Genomic DNA, 13,055 nt, shown 5'->3' on the forward strand with positions numbered 1-13,055 from the left:
ATTGGGCATATAAAACATTACAAGCTTGTGTACGAGTTACAGTTACACCGTCATTTGTGAACATGATTTTAATGCCGGGTATTTTAAGCAAGTTTCTTCCTATAATGACATCGTAAGGCAGACTATCAACTACATGCAAACTTAATTCTACTGAGATGTTGTCAATCGTTATGATGGTGTCTATCACTTCGCTTGAAGAGATTTGGCCTCCTAGACCATTTAGGCATGTTATTTTTACCCGTCGCTTGCCTGGAATCGAACCAGCATTTTTTTTTGTAATTAGAGAGCATGCAGCACCGGAATCAATAAGTGAACAAAAAGTTACATTACCTATTTTAATGGGTGATATAACCGACGGTGTTTCAACTTCAGTCATATTCACTTGTGATGTCCGTGCTGCTGTGTAAGGTTTCTTCTCGTTGTTTCCCCGCTGTTGGTTTGAAGTAGACGGTTTTGAGTAACAGTTTTCGGTGAGATGTCCAGTCCGTTTGCAGAAGTCGCAGAAGATTGATTTGCAATCACGTATCCTGTGTCCTGGTTTGCCACATTGAAAACAGGTAAGCTTGATGTTTGCAGCAACCTGGTCCATTCTTGGTTTCTTTTGTTGTGATGTTTGTGTTTCATTGTTGTTGGAGACGATGGGTCGTTTGCGACTAGTGATGGTAGATTCTTCACGTTGTTGAAATTCCCACGAGTTACGTTTACGGTAATTGTTGAGGGTAGATATGAGCTCCGCCTGTGATGTCAGTGTTGAGCGTAGTAATTCGGCTTGAAAATATTTAGGTCTTATGCCAGATATGACTGCTTCAATCATTAATTCGTTTGGTGCATTTGGTGAAATAGCGGCAAACAATCGCCAAGATTCGGCGACATATTCCGCGTAGGTTTCTGCATTATTTGAAGTGTATTCGCGAAACTTGTTTAAATAAACAATGTAACGTGATTCTCCTTGAAATTGAACTAGGAGGTGTGGTTTCATATCTTCCCACGTAGAATATTGATGAGCATTATCGTCGGCCCATGTTTTGGCTCGTCCTCGAAGACATGATAATGCTTTCATCAATGCTGTAGTGGCTGAGCATCCTCGCCTAGTGATTAGTGAGTCTACTTGTTTACACCATGCGGTTACCGTGATCCTGTGATCGTCAGGGTTGAACTCAGGTAAATATAGATCACTGAGTTTATGTTTCATTTGATTTTGTTCATTTCGATGGTGGAAAACCATTCCTTCTAATAGTTCTACTTGTCGTCGAAGAAGATTAATTTCATTTTCTTCGTTGTGCCTGTTTGTACGACGGTTTCCGATGCCGAGAACGGGTGAATATGAAGGTGCAGGACGATTGTCGTCTTCATGATGATGTGTTGGCGCGTAAGGTCTCCGACCGGCTTCTGATGTTAGATCATGTTCATATTCCATGGTGAGGTAGCACTTTAAATGAGAATACTCGTACTTATTCAGCAAACTTGCACGCAGAGACGAGGGCCATAAAGAAGGTAAACAATTTTATGACAACTCCTTGATGATTTATTCAACTCGATGTTACACAGAAAAGTGAGTCCAAATGACTCGTGCTCTGTTATTTAAAGACTACCAAAGTACTGACGAAGGGTGGGGGTAACAAGGTACAGGTAGTCGTTAAACAACTAGTAATATTTTAAAGTTAATTGACTAACTGTATAATCAAATTAACAATTCTTAAATTAAGTTTATTATTGCTTATTTAATCTTTTTATTTATTCATTAGAAAATTACTAATTAAATTTTATACAAATCAATAGATAGAGAGCTTCTGAGGCGGTAAGTACTTTTTAATCAATCATTCGTCTGAACTGGTGAATACAATCGAATAAAATAATCAATCTCCGAAATAGTAACAAATAAAACATTTCTCATAATTAACTTAATTAAATAACCATTATTTGACATTTAAATCAATTATGTAAACATGTGCTAATGCTAATACTATTTTACTTAGTCTAAAGTTTTATTTTTGTTTAAAGGCGCTATCATAGATGCCCCTGCTTTATCTTTCTGTTATTTTTGGTCAAACTTTACTAAACTTTACCTACATACAATTATACGTACCTCGTATGTATACAAGGTCATATTCCATTTATTCGGTATGGCTTACTGACTCACAACTCTCACAAGGAACTTCTTAAGGATTCCGATAGTGTGATACGTTTGACCGGGAGTGGCTTATTATGATTCTAGTCACATGAGATATGTTCTCGATACTTCGCATCTCAGTACAAATCGAATGAAAGTAAGTGCCGATGTAGTGAGTTGCCGAAATAATAAATAAGTAAGTAAAAAGCAAAGCAGCAGCATATATTAGCGTACCTAGTGATTAGATATGCGACCCATATTTCAATTTGTTAACCATAATATAGGTACCTACTCGTAGGTTTAAGTTACTAAGCTTGTATAAAATTGAATTGCAGCACAAAATTGAATAAACTGAATATATGTAAGTTGTATGTTATATTAAATCATAAATCAACTAGGCATTTTTGTAAAGTGTAGGTACTCAAATACACACTAGAAGGGCTTTATTTTATTTGTTTTATCTACTGCTCAGTTGGTTTTGGGATTTTTTGAAATATACAAATATGTAACAAAAATCTATTTTTTATAAATAACAAAAACCCTGTTAAGTAAAATATGACAAACATTGATAAAACTAAACATAATCACATAATATCAAAACCGAAATGTACTGAGCTTAATGATGTGTTGAGCTTAATGATGTGTTCGAGCACTTGGAGCAAACACACGATACGACCGTAAGTACCTAATTAAGATAAGAGTGGGGGATTTATTAATACGCTGAGTGTTCAGTTCATGAGCCGGTAATATTTATGACAACCTAAATATTTTGGATTACTTCGGTAAATATGAAGTTGAGTGAGTGTTTTTTTCTTCCTATTCATAATATCTGTACTCTTTGTATCTATATTACGGTCGTTACTTGACACACGTATACATTATTCATTTTCAGCGATACCTTTTTACTATTATTATTTATTTACTTACTCAATAAAATTGCACAGTAGGTATAAGTATTTATAACATACATAATTTTCAAAATTTTCCAAACTGCATGACAATTTTTGGACAACGATAGAACTCGACATACTGCCTTATTATCAACTACGTAAGATGTAGGTAGTATAAGTAACATTAACATTTAGCTGACTAGTTGGTAGACCTTATGTCATTGCAACAAGGTTTAGAGGTGGTCAGAAAACTGTGACAATACCAACCATACTCATACACACTTCATTGTACCTAAATGGCAATATTGTATATTATATATTAATTTAGTTATTACCCTAATATACAGTATTCAAAATAAACGGACACGAAAAAACTCCTGCCAATTTATCACAAATTCTTCTTTCCTAAGATAACTCAGATAATTCTATTTACAATTAAGGATACAATTTAAACCCAAAACTCATATCTCAGAAAAAAAATCCTACCTACGGAATGAGTCACATGTCAGATAATGGCATTCTAGCAGCGTTCGACCACATTAACAAATGTCCCATACAAAATGATAACAATTCCCTTTTGTTAGTTCAACATTAACTGCCGACTAACTGATACGTTTAGTGCGCCTTTTTAATATTGAAATAAATAGGTAGTTGGTAAATTAGACTTTAGTTTTGGTGACGAATTAAGCAATGGCTATACAAATATATTTAGTGGCAGTGATTGTCTTGATTAGTGGAAGTGCAGGCAGGATTGTAAATAAATTTAAATGTCCTGAAGTCAGGGCTGTCCCACACTTCGATTTACAACAGGCAAGTAGAATTTACGAGTAAAAGATGTTATGTATATGTTTGAAACCAAGCGGTTTACGTAGGTATAAAAGCAACTGTAAGAAGGCATGATTTGTTTTTGGTCGTAAATAACGTTTAAACACCCAAACATAATGTGTGTGCATAACATTAGTTTAGAGTGAGTTTAAAAAAATGAAGAATCTTTTTAAACTCAGGACTTAACTAATGTTATGCACCAAGGTTTTTCATAAGGAATGTCTATAAAAGTTGACGTTTAAAAAAAAACAGACATTTAAAAGAAACGCCGTCTTTGACACCTATATCTGATTAACATTATACCTGACTCAACTAAGTTAACTTAATCTGTTTATAGTCATGTATAAATTAAGTCACCTTTTAATTAGACGCCTCATCAACATAAGATTAATGTTATTAAATACTTATCATTTTTGGAGTTATTCATCTTCTTTGCTTATAGTTAATCTCCCCATGATACTTAACTTCACATTACTTTTAAAATGATTTTATCACTTGAAATACATGTTAATATTATGACAGGTATATTCCAAGTGGGTACCTATATTCATGGAAAATAAACCAATTTGTTTCAGGTTGTTTGATTTGCTTGTTTCTAAAATCCTAACCTAACCTAACCGTATTCCAAGTCCGAAATTTTATAAAATGGTTGTTATAAATTAGGTTTTTCGTGTTATTTAAGTAAACAATGAATTAGGTTAGTATCAACATATGTTGTAGACCAGCGGTCGGCAACCCGCGGCCCGTGAACCTGTCACATGCGGCCCGCAAGCGTCCCTGGCTATTTTGTATGTAATATTGACAAATGACAATGTCTGACAAAGTCATAAAAATTAACAAAGTGCGGCCCGCGTAACTTCGTTAACTACAATGTGGCCCTTGGCTGCTAAAAGGTTGCCGACCGCTGTTGTAGACCGTACAGCGCGTTGGCGTCGGACGCTGCATTGATAAACATGCGGACGTCAACTTGAATACTGTACCTATTTATTGTAGGGGACATAACATATGCAACATCATTTTGTACATTCAGAAACTCTTTAATAACTCATTTATTGTATAATAAGTGTTATAATATGAATATAAAACTAAAATTAACTACAACTAATAACTATAGCTAAAAAATTTAAAAATACCTATCAAAATTTTTATTGTATGAAATTATAGTAGCTTTTAAACATATCTAGCCTGTTGTTAAATATCACTACGGTCAGTAACAAGGAAAAAGACGGCAATAATTATTTCGTAAAAATATAATGCATAGATACAACCTGCCAGATCTCAGACATATAGTATGATCCCGGATTCCGAAGTACCGACAACGCAAGGCATCCTAAGCGGTCTGTAATATTTTATATTTTGTATTAGGGTATGACAAACGTTAAATTGTAAGTGATTCTGGACGATGTCAATATTAAATACCTAGATTGTGATAACCAAAGAGGCGAAATATATCGGCAACACAATCCTATGGGAATAAAAGTTTTTTTTATATTTGAATATTCTAGTCTAGCTAGGTATAAGATGTGCTGTCTGCAACTCTGTATGTTGTCTGTAACCTTTTACAGAATATAAACGCCTGACAAAACCTTCTTCGCAAAGTATTTGTACTAGGTAGTGGGGCACAAATTTAAAAGGAGTTTTGATTAATTTGTAACCATGGTAACTCCAGGTTTAACCGCTTAACCCCGGGTTAGTGGAATGGTGCAAGTGGGCCTAATTAGTGAAGTATATTTTCAGATGCTCGGTGACTGGTATGTGGTGGAGTACTATGCAAGCGCAGAGGAAGCCCTGTCATACAGCTGTATGAAATCAGTGTTCGCGCAAGACGACCATGTGCCAGCGGCAGGTAAATAACAAGAACTAAACTTTATAAAATAATGAAAGCAACTATTAGCTTTGACAGCCTAAGTACCTACGATATTGGGGATCACCTCCATATTTAGTTGTAGGTGGGGATCAATATCAACCTACCACTTTAGTTCCTAGTTATAACTAACTAGGAACTAAAATTGAAGGTGGTAACTGGAGGCTTGGCGGTTGCATGGCGACTTTGGATAAGTGCAATTGGTACGAATATCCCGTACACGTATACGATTTTAGTTACATTGTGGACCATTGAGGTTAGGTACCTACATCAATTCAGCCGACCGATCAAATGACGTAATGTAATGAAACTCGCATGCGAGTTCTCGCACCGTCTAAATAAGCCCTAAGAGGGCATCGTCCGTCTAGTGGCGCCCTAATTAGGGATTCTGTTTTTAGGGTTCCGTAGCCAAATGGCAAAAAACGGAACCCTTATAGATTCGTCATGTCTGTCTGTCTGTCCGTCTGTCCGTCTGTCTGTCCGTCCGTATGTCACAGCCACTTTTCTCCGAAACTATAAGAACTATACTGTTGAAACTTGGTAAGTAGATGTATTCTGTGAACCGCATTAAGATTTTTACACAAAAATAGAAAAAAAACAATAAATTTTTGGGGTTCCCCATACTTCGAACTGAAACTCAAAATATTTTTTTTTATCAAACCTGTACGTGTGGGGTATCTATGGATAGGTCTTCAAAAATGATATTGAGGTTTCTAATATCATTTTTTTCTAAACTGAATAGTTTGCGCGAGAGACACTTCCAAAGTGGTAAAATGTGTATCCCCCCCCCCCCTGTAACTTCTAAAATAAGAGAATGATAAAACTAAAAAAAATATATGATGTACATTACCATGTAAACTTCCACCGAAAATTGGTTTGAACGAGATCTAGCAAGTAGTTTTTTTTTAATACGTCATAAATCGCCTAAATACGGAACCCTTCATGGGCGAGTCCGACTCGCACTTGGCCGCTTTTTTAATAAACCATGCAATCTATTTCTGTATAATCCAGGACGTATTGATTTCCCAACTTTCGGCCTATGTGATATAGTTTTATATTAAATACTTAACTTTAGACTTCATCACCTAAACGGAAAAAGTAGCCACCATTTGCCGTTTAGGTGATGAAGCAAAATAAAACTAGGTAAGTATATGCTACATTATGCGCATACCTGTTACCTCTTTTGTGTTCTCATATGTAGATATGGTATTTATTCTTAGCTGCATCAGAGTTGACGAAGGTACCTTCCTATATTACATTGGCTGGGCTCCTTAGAACCACTCGCTGCCGTCGTAGTAGGTATATAAAAAATCTAACATTTGTCATCAACTCATCAAGACCTGGATTTATTGAACTCATCCATCTTAATTTCAGATGGTGGGTGGACGCCGGGTGTAACAATGAACTTCACTTACCGATTCGCGGACGACCCTCTGGGGGAGAATCTCTTCGGGAACATCACTTGGCGCGTCGACCTCAACCAACCAGCCCATTGGACACATGCCGAGAGCACCTGTAAGTAACCAATGATGCTGCTTATTATTAATCTTCTAAAGATCAAAAACGCTTATTGACAGAGGCGATTTAACAACCTTAACATGCAGCAATTGTGGCATTTGAGAATTTGGCAATTCTCAAATGATTCAGTATAAGAAGAAGTATTACTACTATTACTAGCTTAACGTTCTTGCTTGTAGGTACAGCGTTTTAGTGTATAGTATAAGGCACACTAAGAGGCTGACCGTACGTAACGTAGAAGCGTTGCTAGCGCTTGACCTAACGAATAATGTTTTTCTAGATGACGGCGTCTACAACACGTACGTGCTAGACACGGAGTATAAGACCTGGTCGCTGCTGCTGCACTGCGCGGAGCCCAAGGACAAGGCCCGGTATCTGAGCGCTTTCATCCTGTCTCGCAAGACCACGCTCCCCAAGAACGTAATGGCGTATCTTAGGGACAAGTTGCCGAGGTTTGTTATAGCGTATAGTTTATAATAGCAATAGCATTTAGTCGCTACTTTACTGCGCTGAGCTAAGATAACTAAGGAGGCTCAACTCTGAGGACCTACTGCAAAAAACGAAATTTCGTTATTAGTCCCTCTATTGCTCTTGCATATTCGATAGAGAGGCAGATAAATACATTTCCATTTCTATTTTTTGCGAGACGGCCTCTAGTCTGAGCACCATCATTCGTAAAGCTTACTCAAGGCTATCGACGTTGGAACTAACATAAAACAAAATTACCGATGAGTACGAGTCTGTCGTACAGACTCTGTACGAGTAGCCTAACTGCAGTTTACGCTTTGATGAATACAAGGAACCTGATTAGTCTACCAATGTACAGAGTTGACAACGTCAATTTGATAATCTATCTATCTATCTATCTAATACCTAATACCTAATATCTATCTAATACCTTTAAACGAGAAATTCTTGTATATTTATTTATATATTTATATGTATATATATTTCGGGAATCTCGGGAACGGCTCTAACGATTTCGATGAAATTTGCTATATGGGGGTTGTCGGGGGTGAAAAATCGATCTAGCTAGGTTTGATCTCTGGGAAAACGCGAATTTTTGAGTTTTTATATGATTTCCGATCAAAGCTCGGTATCCCAGATATTAGTTACCTAATACCACCGAACCATGCGCTTGTCTGCTACCAAACGTATTAAAAAGACTTTAAATTATAAAATAAAGTATACGTAAAGAAATGAGATATTCCTCTACAAAGACTGTATGTTCCTCCCTATATCCCCAGATACGACATCGACATGAACTACGTGTTCGCGATCCCGCACGACGACTGCAAGGACAAGCCAGCACGCGCGGACTACTCGCCAGTGCTTGTGCCGGTCGACTCCAAGAAACCGCAGAAACCCGGCCTCGCCTACAGTGTAGAACAGGATAATTAAAATCCTGAATACACTGAATGACTCATTGGTCAAATACAGAAATGCCTCTTGCGGTTCGCTAAAAGAACAACCATATATTATTTATTCAATGAATAAATACTTATGGTTTATTCATACAAAATTTATACCTAACATTTGAAAGCGTGATGGTTACTTTGACATCTTATACTCCAAGAAAACCTATACGTACCGTATACCCAGGTTAATGTTAATGTTAGAAATGGCCAGGAAAGAGTAAAAAAATAAAATAATTAGGTAATTTTATTATACTCGTATTGTCATGTGATATTTAAATTATGTTAAATATGTAATGTCATTGTTGCGAAGATGTAACAAATGTAAAAATATCCAACTAAGTACTAATTCTACCAAAATTATTTATATTTCCTTTTTAATAAATCTATTGTATGATAATAAAAGATTTCTTTGTTTTATTTCCCGACCTTTCAATTAAACAGCCAACCAAGGGGTAGCTAATAAACCATGTGCTTACAATCAAGTATCTGCAATGTCTATTTCAAGAAATGCTGCAAGAAAATAGTACCTAATCGAATATCCTGACAGACGAAAGCATTTTTGCCCATGCTTAAACGAACCTGCTAAGTACTATGTTGTAGAAGTATGTTGTATACGCTAAGTACTTGCACATGGAGTAAGGACAGTTGACCGTCTGAATTCAGTAGGTCGGTAATTCCAAACTTTATTCGTAATGAGCAAAGTTGTAGGTAAGACATTCATATTAAGACTAAAATAAATATTATAATTATTTAAAGAGTCATATTTAATAACCCTATACATATATCCCAGGGTAAGTATAATTATATTGTAATTATTATGTAAATAATACTCTGTGGTAATTAACCTATGAACTATAGTCGTAGAAATGATCCAAATATTACTTGTTATAGCCTTTGAAAACATTATATGAATTGCTAAAGTACCTATATCAAATTGCAATTATCGTAAACTGAATTGCGCAAAGACGTAATAACCGAAACTTCTCTGCATTTTAGTGTCAAATGCCCTACGTTTCAGTCCACTGAAGCTAAAGTAGTTAGTGTCGTCTTCAAGCCAGTTTAGAACTGTAGCATATGTTTAGAACTTAGAATACCTATACCTTCACACGTTAACTGCTTTCGAAGAATCGATAGGGCACGAACATTGTGTGAAGCATATTAGTATGCTATACAGGATTCGTCTGCAAACACAAACGGCATAGGCACGTTCTGTGGTACACATATGATACGTAGTTATGACATTCAAACTTGACCGTGTCCAAACCACTCAGGCAACAATAAGCGAGCCGAATCGAATAGTCGCTCTTGTAGAATATCTTGGTGTCGCGTCAATAAATTTACAATTTTCACAATTTACCCGAAGGCGACGTCAAAGAATAAAACTTTAGACAAAAACACAGATGACAACAAATTTCATGAAAGTGACACAGTAGCGATATGAGGTTTATCACAATAATGTTCTCGCCTCAAACAGGATGAAGCGGTTACTATTAAGGTAACGTTCGGATTCAGATAACACCATCAGCATTACTGCTGCAGTAATGTCGCACTGCAACACCGCTGCAGTAACGCTGCCGACTCCACTAAGGTATTAGGAAACGAAAAATTTTGTGTTTCACTCGGTGGCAAAATTTGTTTAACCCTCGTGCCTTGAAACCCTCGCAACGCTCAAGGTTCCATTTTTCGCACCACGCTCGTGGTTCAATTTCGGAATAAGTATTTCGCTTGCTCGGGCATCAATATTAGCACGAGAGGTTAAACAACAACTTTCCCCCCTTGTAAAACAATTAAATAACTTTTGTTTGAAACATAATAATATTAATAATCAACTCACAATACCCGCATTATATATCTACAAGCGGTTTTTCTCGACTCATATTCTTTGACCGCGCGTCAATATTGGAGGCTTCTTGCGTAAAGACCTGGCTATAAGTACAACGGGAGCGTGGTGAAGTGTTTTTCATGAAAACTCGAACATGGCTGCGTCTCGTCTGTGTGTTTTTCTGGCTGTTTTAGTGAGCGCAAAGATGCTGGCTGCTCAGGTTTGTTATTATATAATTAGGTATTAATCAAATAAATTATCGAATATAATCTAGCATCGAATGCTATGGAACATTTATATTATTCTAAAGCCCAAAAGGATAGGAATAAACTTTCAAGGAACGTTTCAGTAGGTACCTAGTGAAACCGGCCCAGCTTCAAAATCAGTTTTGACTTTATCACATTGTTTTAAAAGCGGCCAAGTGCGAGTCGGACTCGCCCATGAAGGATTCCGTATTTAGGGGATTTATGACGTTTTAAAAAAAAAACTACTTACTAGATCTCGTTCAAACCAATTTTCTGTGGAACTTTGCATGGTAACGTATATCATATATTTTTTTTAGTTTTATCATTCTCTTATTTTAGAAGTTACAGGGGGGGGGGGGTTACACATTTTACCACTTTGGAAGTGTCTCTCGCGCAAACTATTCAGTTTAGAAAAAATGATATATTATTAGAAACCTCGATATCATTTTTGAAGACCTATCTATAGATACCCCACACGTATGGGTTTGATGAAAAAAATTTTTTTGAGTTTCAGTTCTAAGTATGGGGAACCCCCAAAATTTATTGTTTTTTTCTATTTTTGTGTGAAAATCTTAATGCGGTTCACAGAATACATCTACTTACCATGTTTCAACAGTATAGTTCTTATAGTTTCGGAAAAAGTGGCTGTGACATACGGACGGACAGACAGACGGACAGACAGACAGAATCCATAATCCATCCATGACGGTTCCGTTTTTTGCCATTTGGCTACGGAACCCTAAAAAGTCATCAACCGACTTCGAAAAAAGGAGGAGGTTCGGAATCTTTTTTCAAGTTTAAACTTGTAATACAATTTCTTATTTACCGTATTCACGATTTTATATACAGGGTGTCCGGTAAGGATAGGAAGCTAACTGTAGTCAATCTCATTGAATTCCAGCTCATAGGATTATCGTAAATGTGTAGATATCTTAAGTACCTACACTGTCGGAGACTAAAACTGTTATCGTTAACGAATTGTTTAGGTTTTTTTTTTAACTGAAATAGATGTCATATACCTAGAGGCCGAAAACGAACCGGCGTTTTTAGCTTAAACAGTGGCTTAAACATAAAAAACACAGATCACACAATACCTATTTAATAAAAAAAATTGATAGTTATAGATTTTTTAAACTGGTGTCGATTTAAAACACTCCCTTCGGTCGTGGTTTTAATATTCGCCACTCGTTGCGAATATCCTATTTTTCGCACTTGTATCGAAAATAACTATTTCAGCCTATATTCGGCACAATGTGGTGTGACCTGATGTGCGACGACGACGATGGTGACGATTACTCGGACGGTGACATATTCGACTACTTGTTCGACCCTTGTGCCGGCTGCACAACTACCAACAAGCCAGCAAAGACTAAACCGACCACAACGCCACCGGGAATGCAGCAGCCTTTCAATCTCGTTATACGTAAGTTCATTGCTTTGGTGTAAATTCACGGTATATCCCCGTGGACTGGACACGTGGTCCTACTGCCCTTGTCCTACCGATCGGACCACATGAACTTTTTTTTCCGACTGGTCCGATTAATCGGACTACCAGGATTTGCTACTCCGCTTCGTCCTACCGATCGGATCACATGATTTTTTTTCCACTTAGTTCGATTAATCGGACTACCAGGAAAAGAGCGTACTCCCATCTTTAAAGCCGACAGCGCACTTGATGAGGAGTCTCTGGAGGCCTAGCCAAAATGACAATTGCTTTTAGAAAACGCTAGTCGGAACTTACATGTAAGTTTTTTATCACGTGATTTTTTGTAGAATCACTTGTATGGGGCCTAATACATTCCACGGTTTTTTGATAGGAGGACAAAAAATATGTTAGCCACACAGAGTCAAGTAAATTGTTTATCATCTGTATGTTGCAGCTCCAGCCAATGGCATGAACGTCACAATGACACCCACGGGCAACTCGTGGCTCATGAACTTCATCCCGTGGCTCATGCCCGCGGCCCCTACTAGGGCTCCGGGGCCCACCACGGCGGCACCCGCCACCACCGCCGCGGCTACCACACCAGCAGGCAATACAACCGCGGCGGCTACTACTAAAAAAGCATAATAAATCTTGATCACACCATCATCAAGCGGCAGTAAAAAATACAAAAATTACATCTCGCGTGCTGCACTGAACTGTATTTAGAATATGTTAAATATGATACGTAATAAATAATAAGTACATAGTAGGTAAATGTAATTAGTGTCTAATGTAATATCGTAAGAGTACGATGCATTGGTATTGATATCAATATTTTACATTCCTGTAGTGACACTCGGAACATTTTTTAGCCGCTTTAATCACTTAAATAGAATTTCAGACGCTCTTGTTTGCTGCATTCATTGACGTATAATAT

At 37.0% G+C, this 13,055-nt stretch overlaps 2 protein-coding genes across 2 annotated transcripts; both read left to right on the top strand.

Moving 5' to 3' along the window:
- The first annotated feature begins 3,515 nt into the window (after positions 1–3,515).
- LOC134662151 (uncharacterized) lies at positions 3,516–8,664 on the top strand. The gene is made up of 5 exons (XM_063518419.1): positions 3,516–3,810; positions 5,563–5,671; positions 7,064–7,204; positions 7,488–7,659; positions 8,455–8,664. Exons 1-5 carry the CDS (start codon positions 3,691–3,693, stop codon positions 8,606–8,608), a joined length of 696 nt encoding a protein of 231 aa, XP_063374489.1. The 5' UTR covers positions 3,516–3,690; the 3' UTR covers positions 8,609–8,664.
- Positions 8,665–10,492: 1,828 nt separating this feature from the next.
- LOC134658630 (uncharacterized) lies at positions 10,493–12,773 on the top strand. Its single transcript, XM_063514286.1, has 3 exons — positions 10,493–10,667; positions 11,929–12,115; positions 12,573–12,773. Exons 1-3 carry the CDS (start codon positions 10,602–10,604, stop codon positions 12,761–12,763), a joined length of 444 nt encoding a protein of 147 aa, XP_063370356.1. The 5' UTR covers positions 10,493–10,601; the 3' UTR covers positions 12,764–12,773.
- The last annotated feature ends 282 nt before the right edge of the window (positions 12,774–13,055 follow it).

The sequence above is a fragment of the Cydia amplana genome, chromosome 2 (assembly GCF_948474715.1).
Source record: "Cydia amplana chromosome 2, ilCydAmpl1.1, whole genome shotgun sequence".
NCBI lineage: Eukaryota > Metazoa > Arthropoda > Insecta > Lepidoptera > Tortricidae > Cydia > Cydia amplana.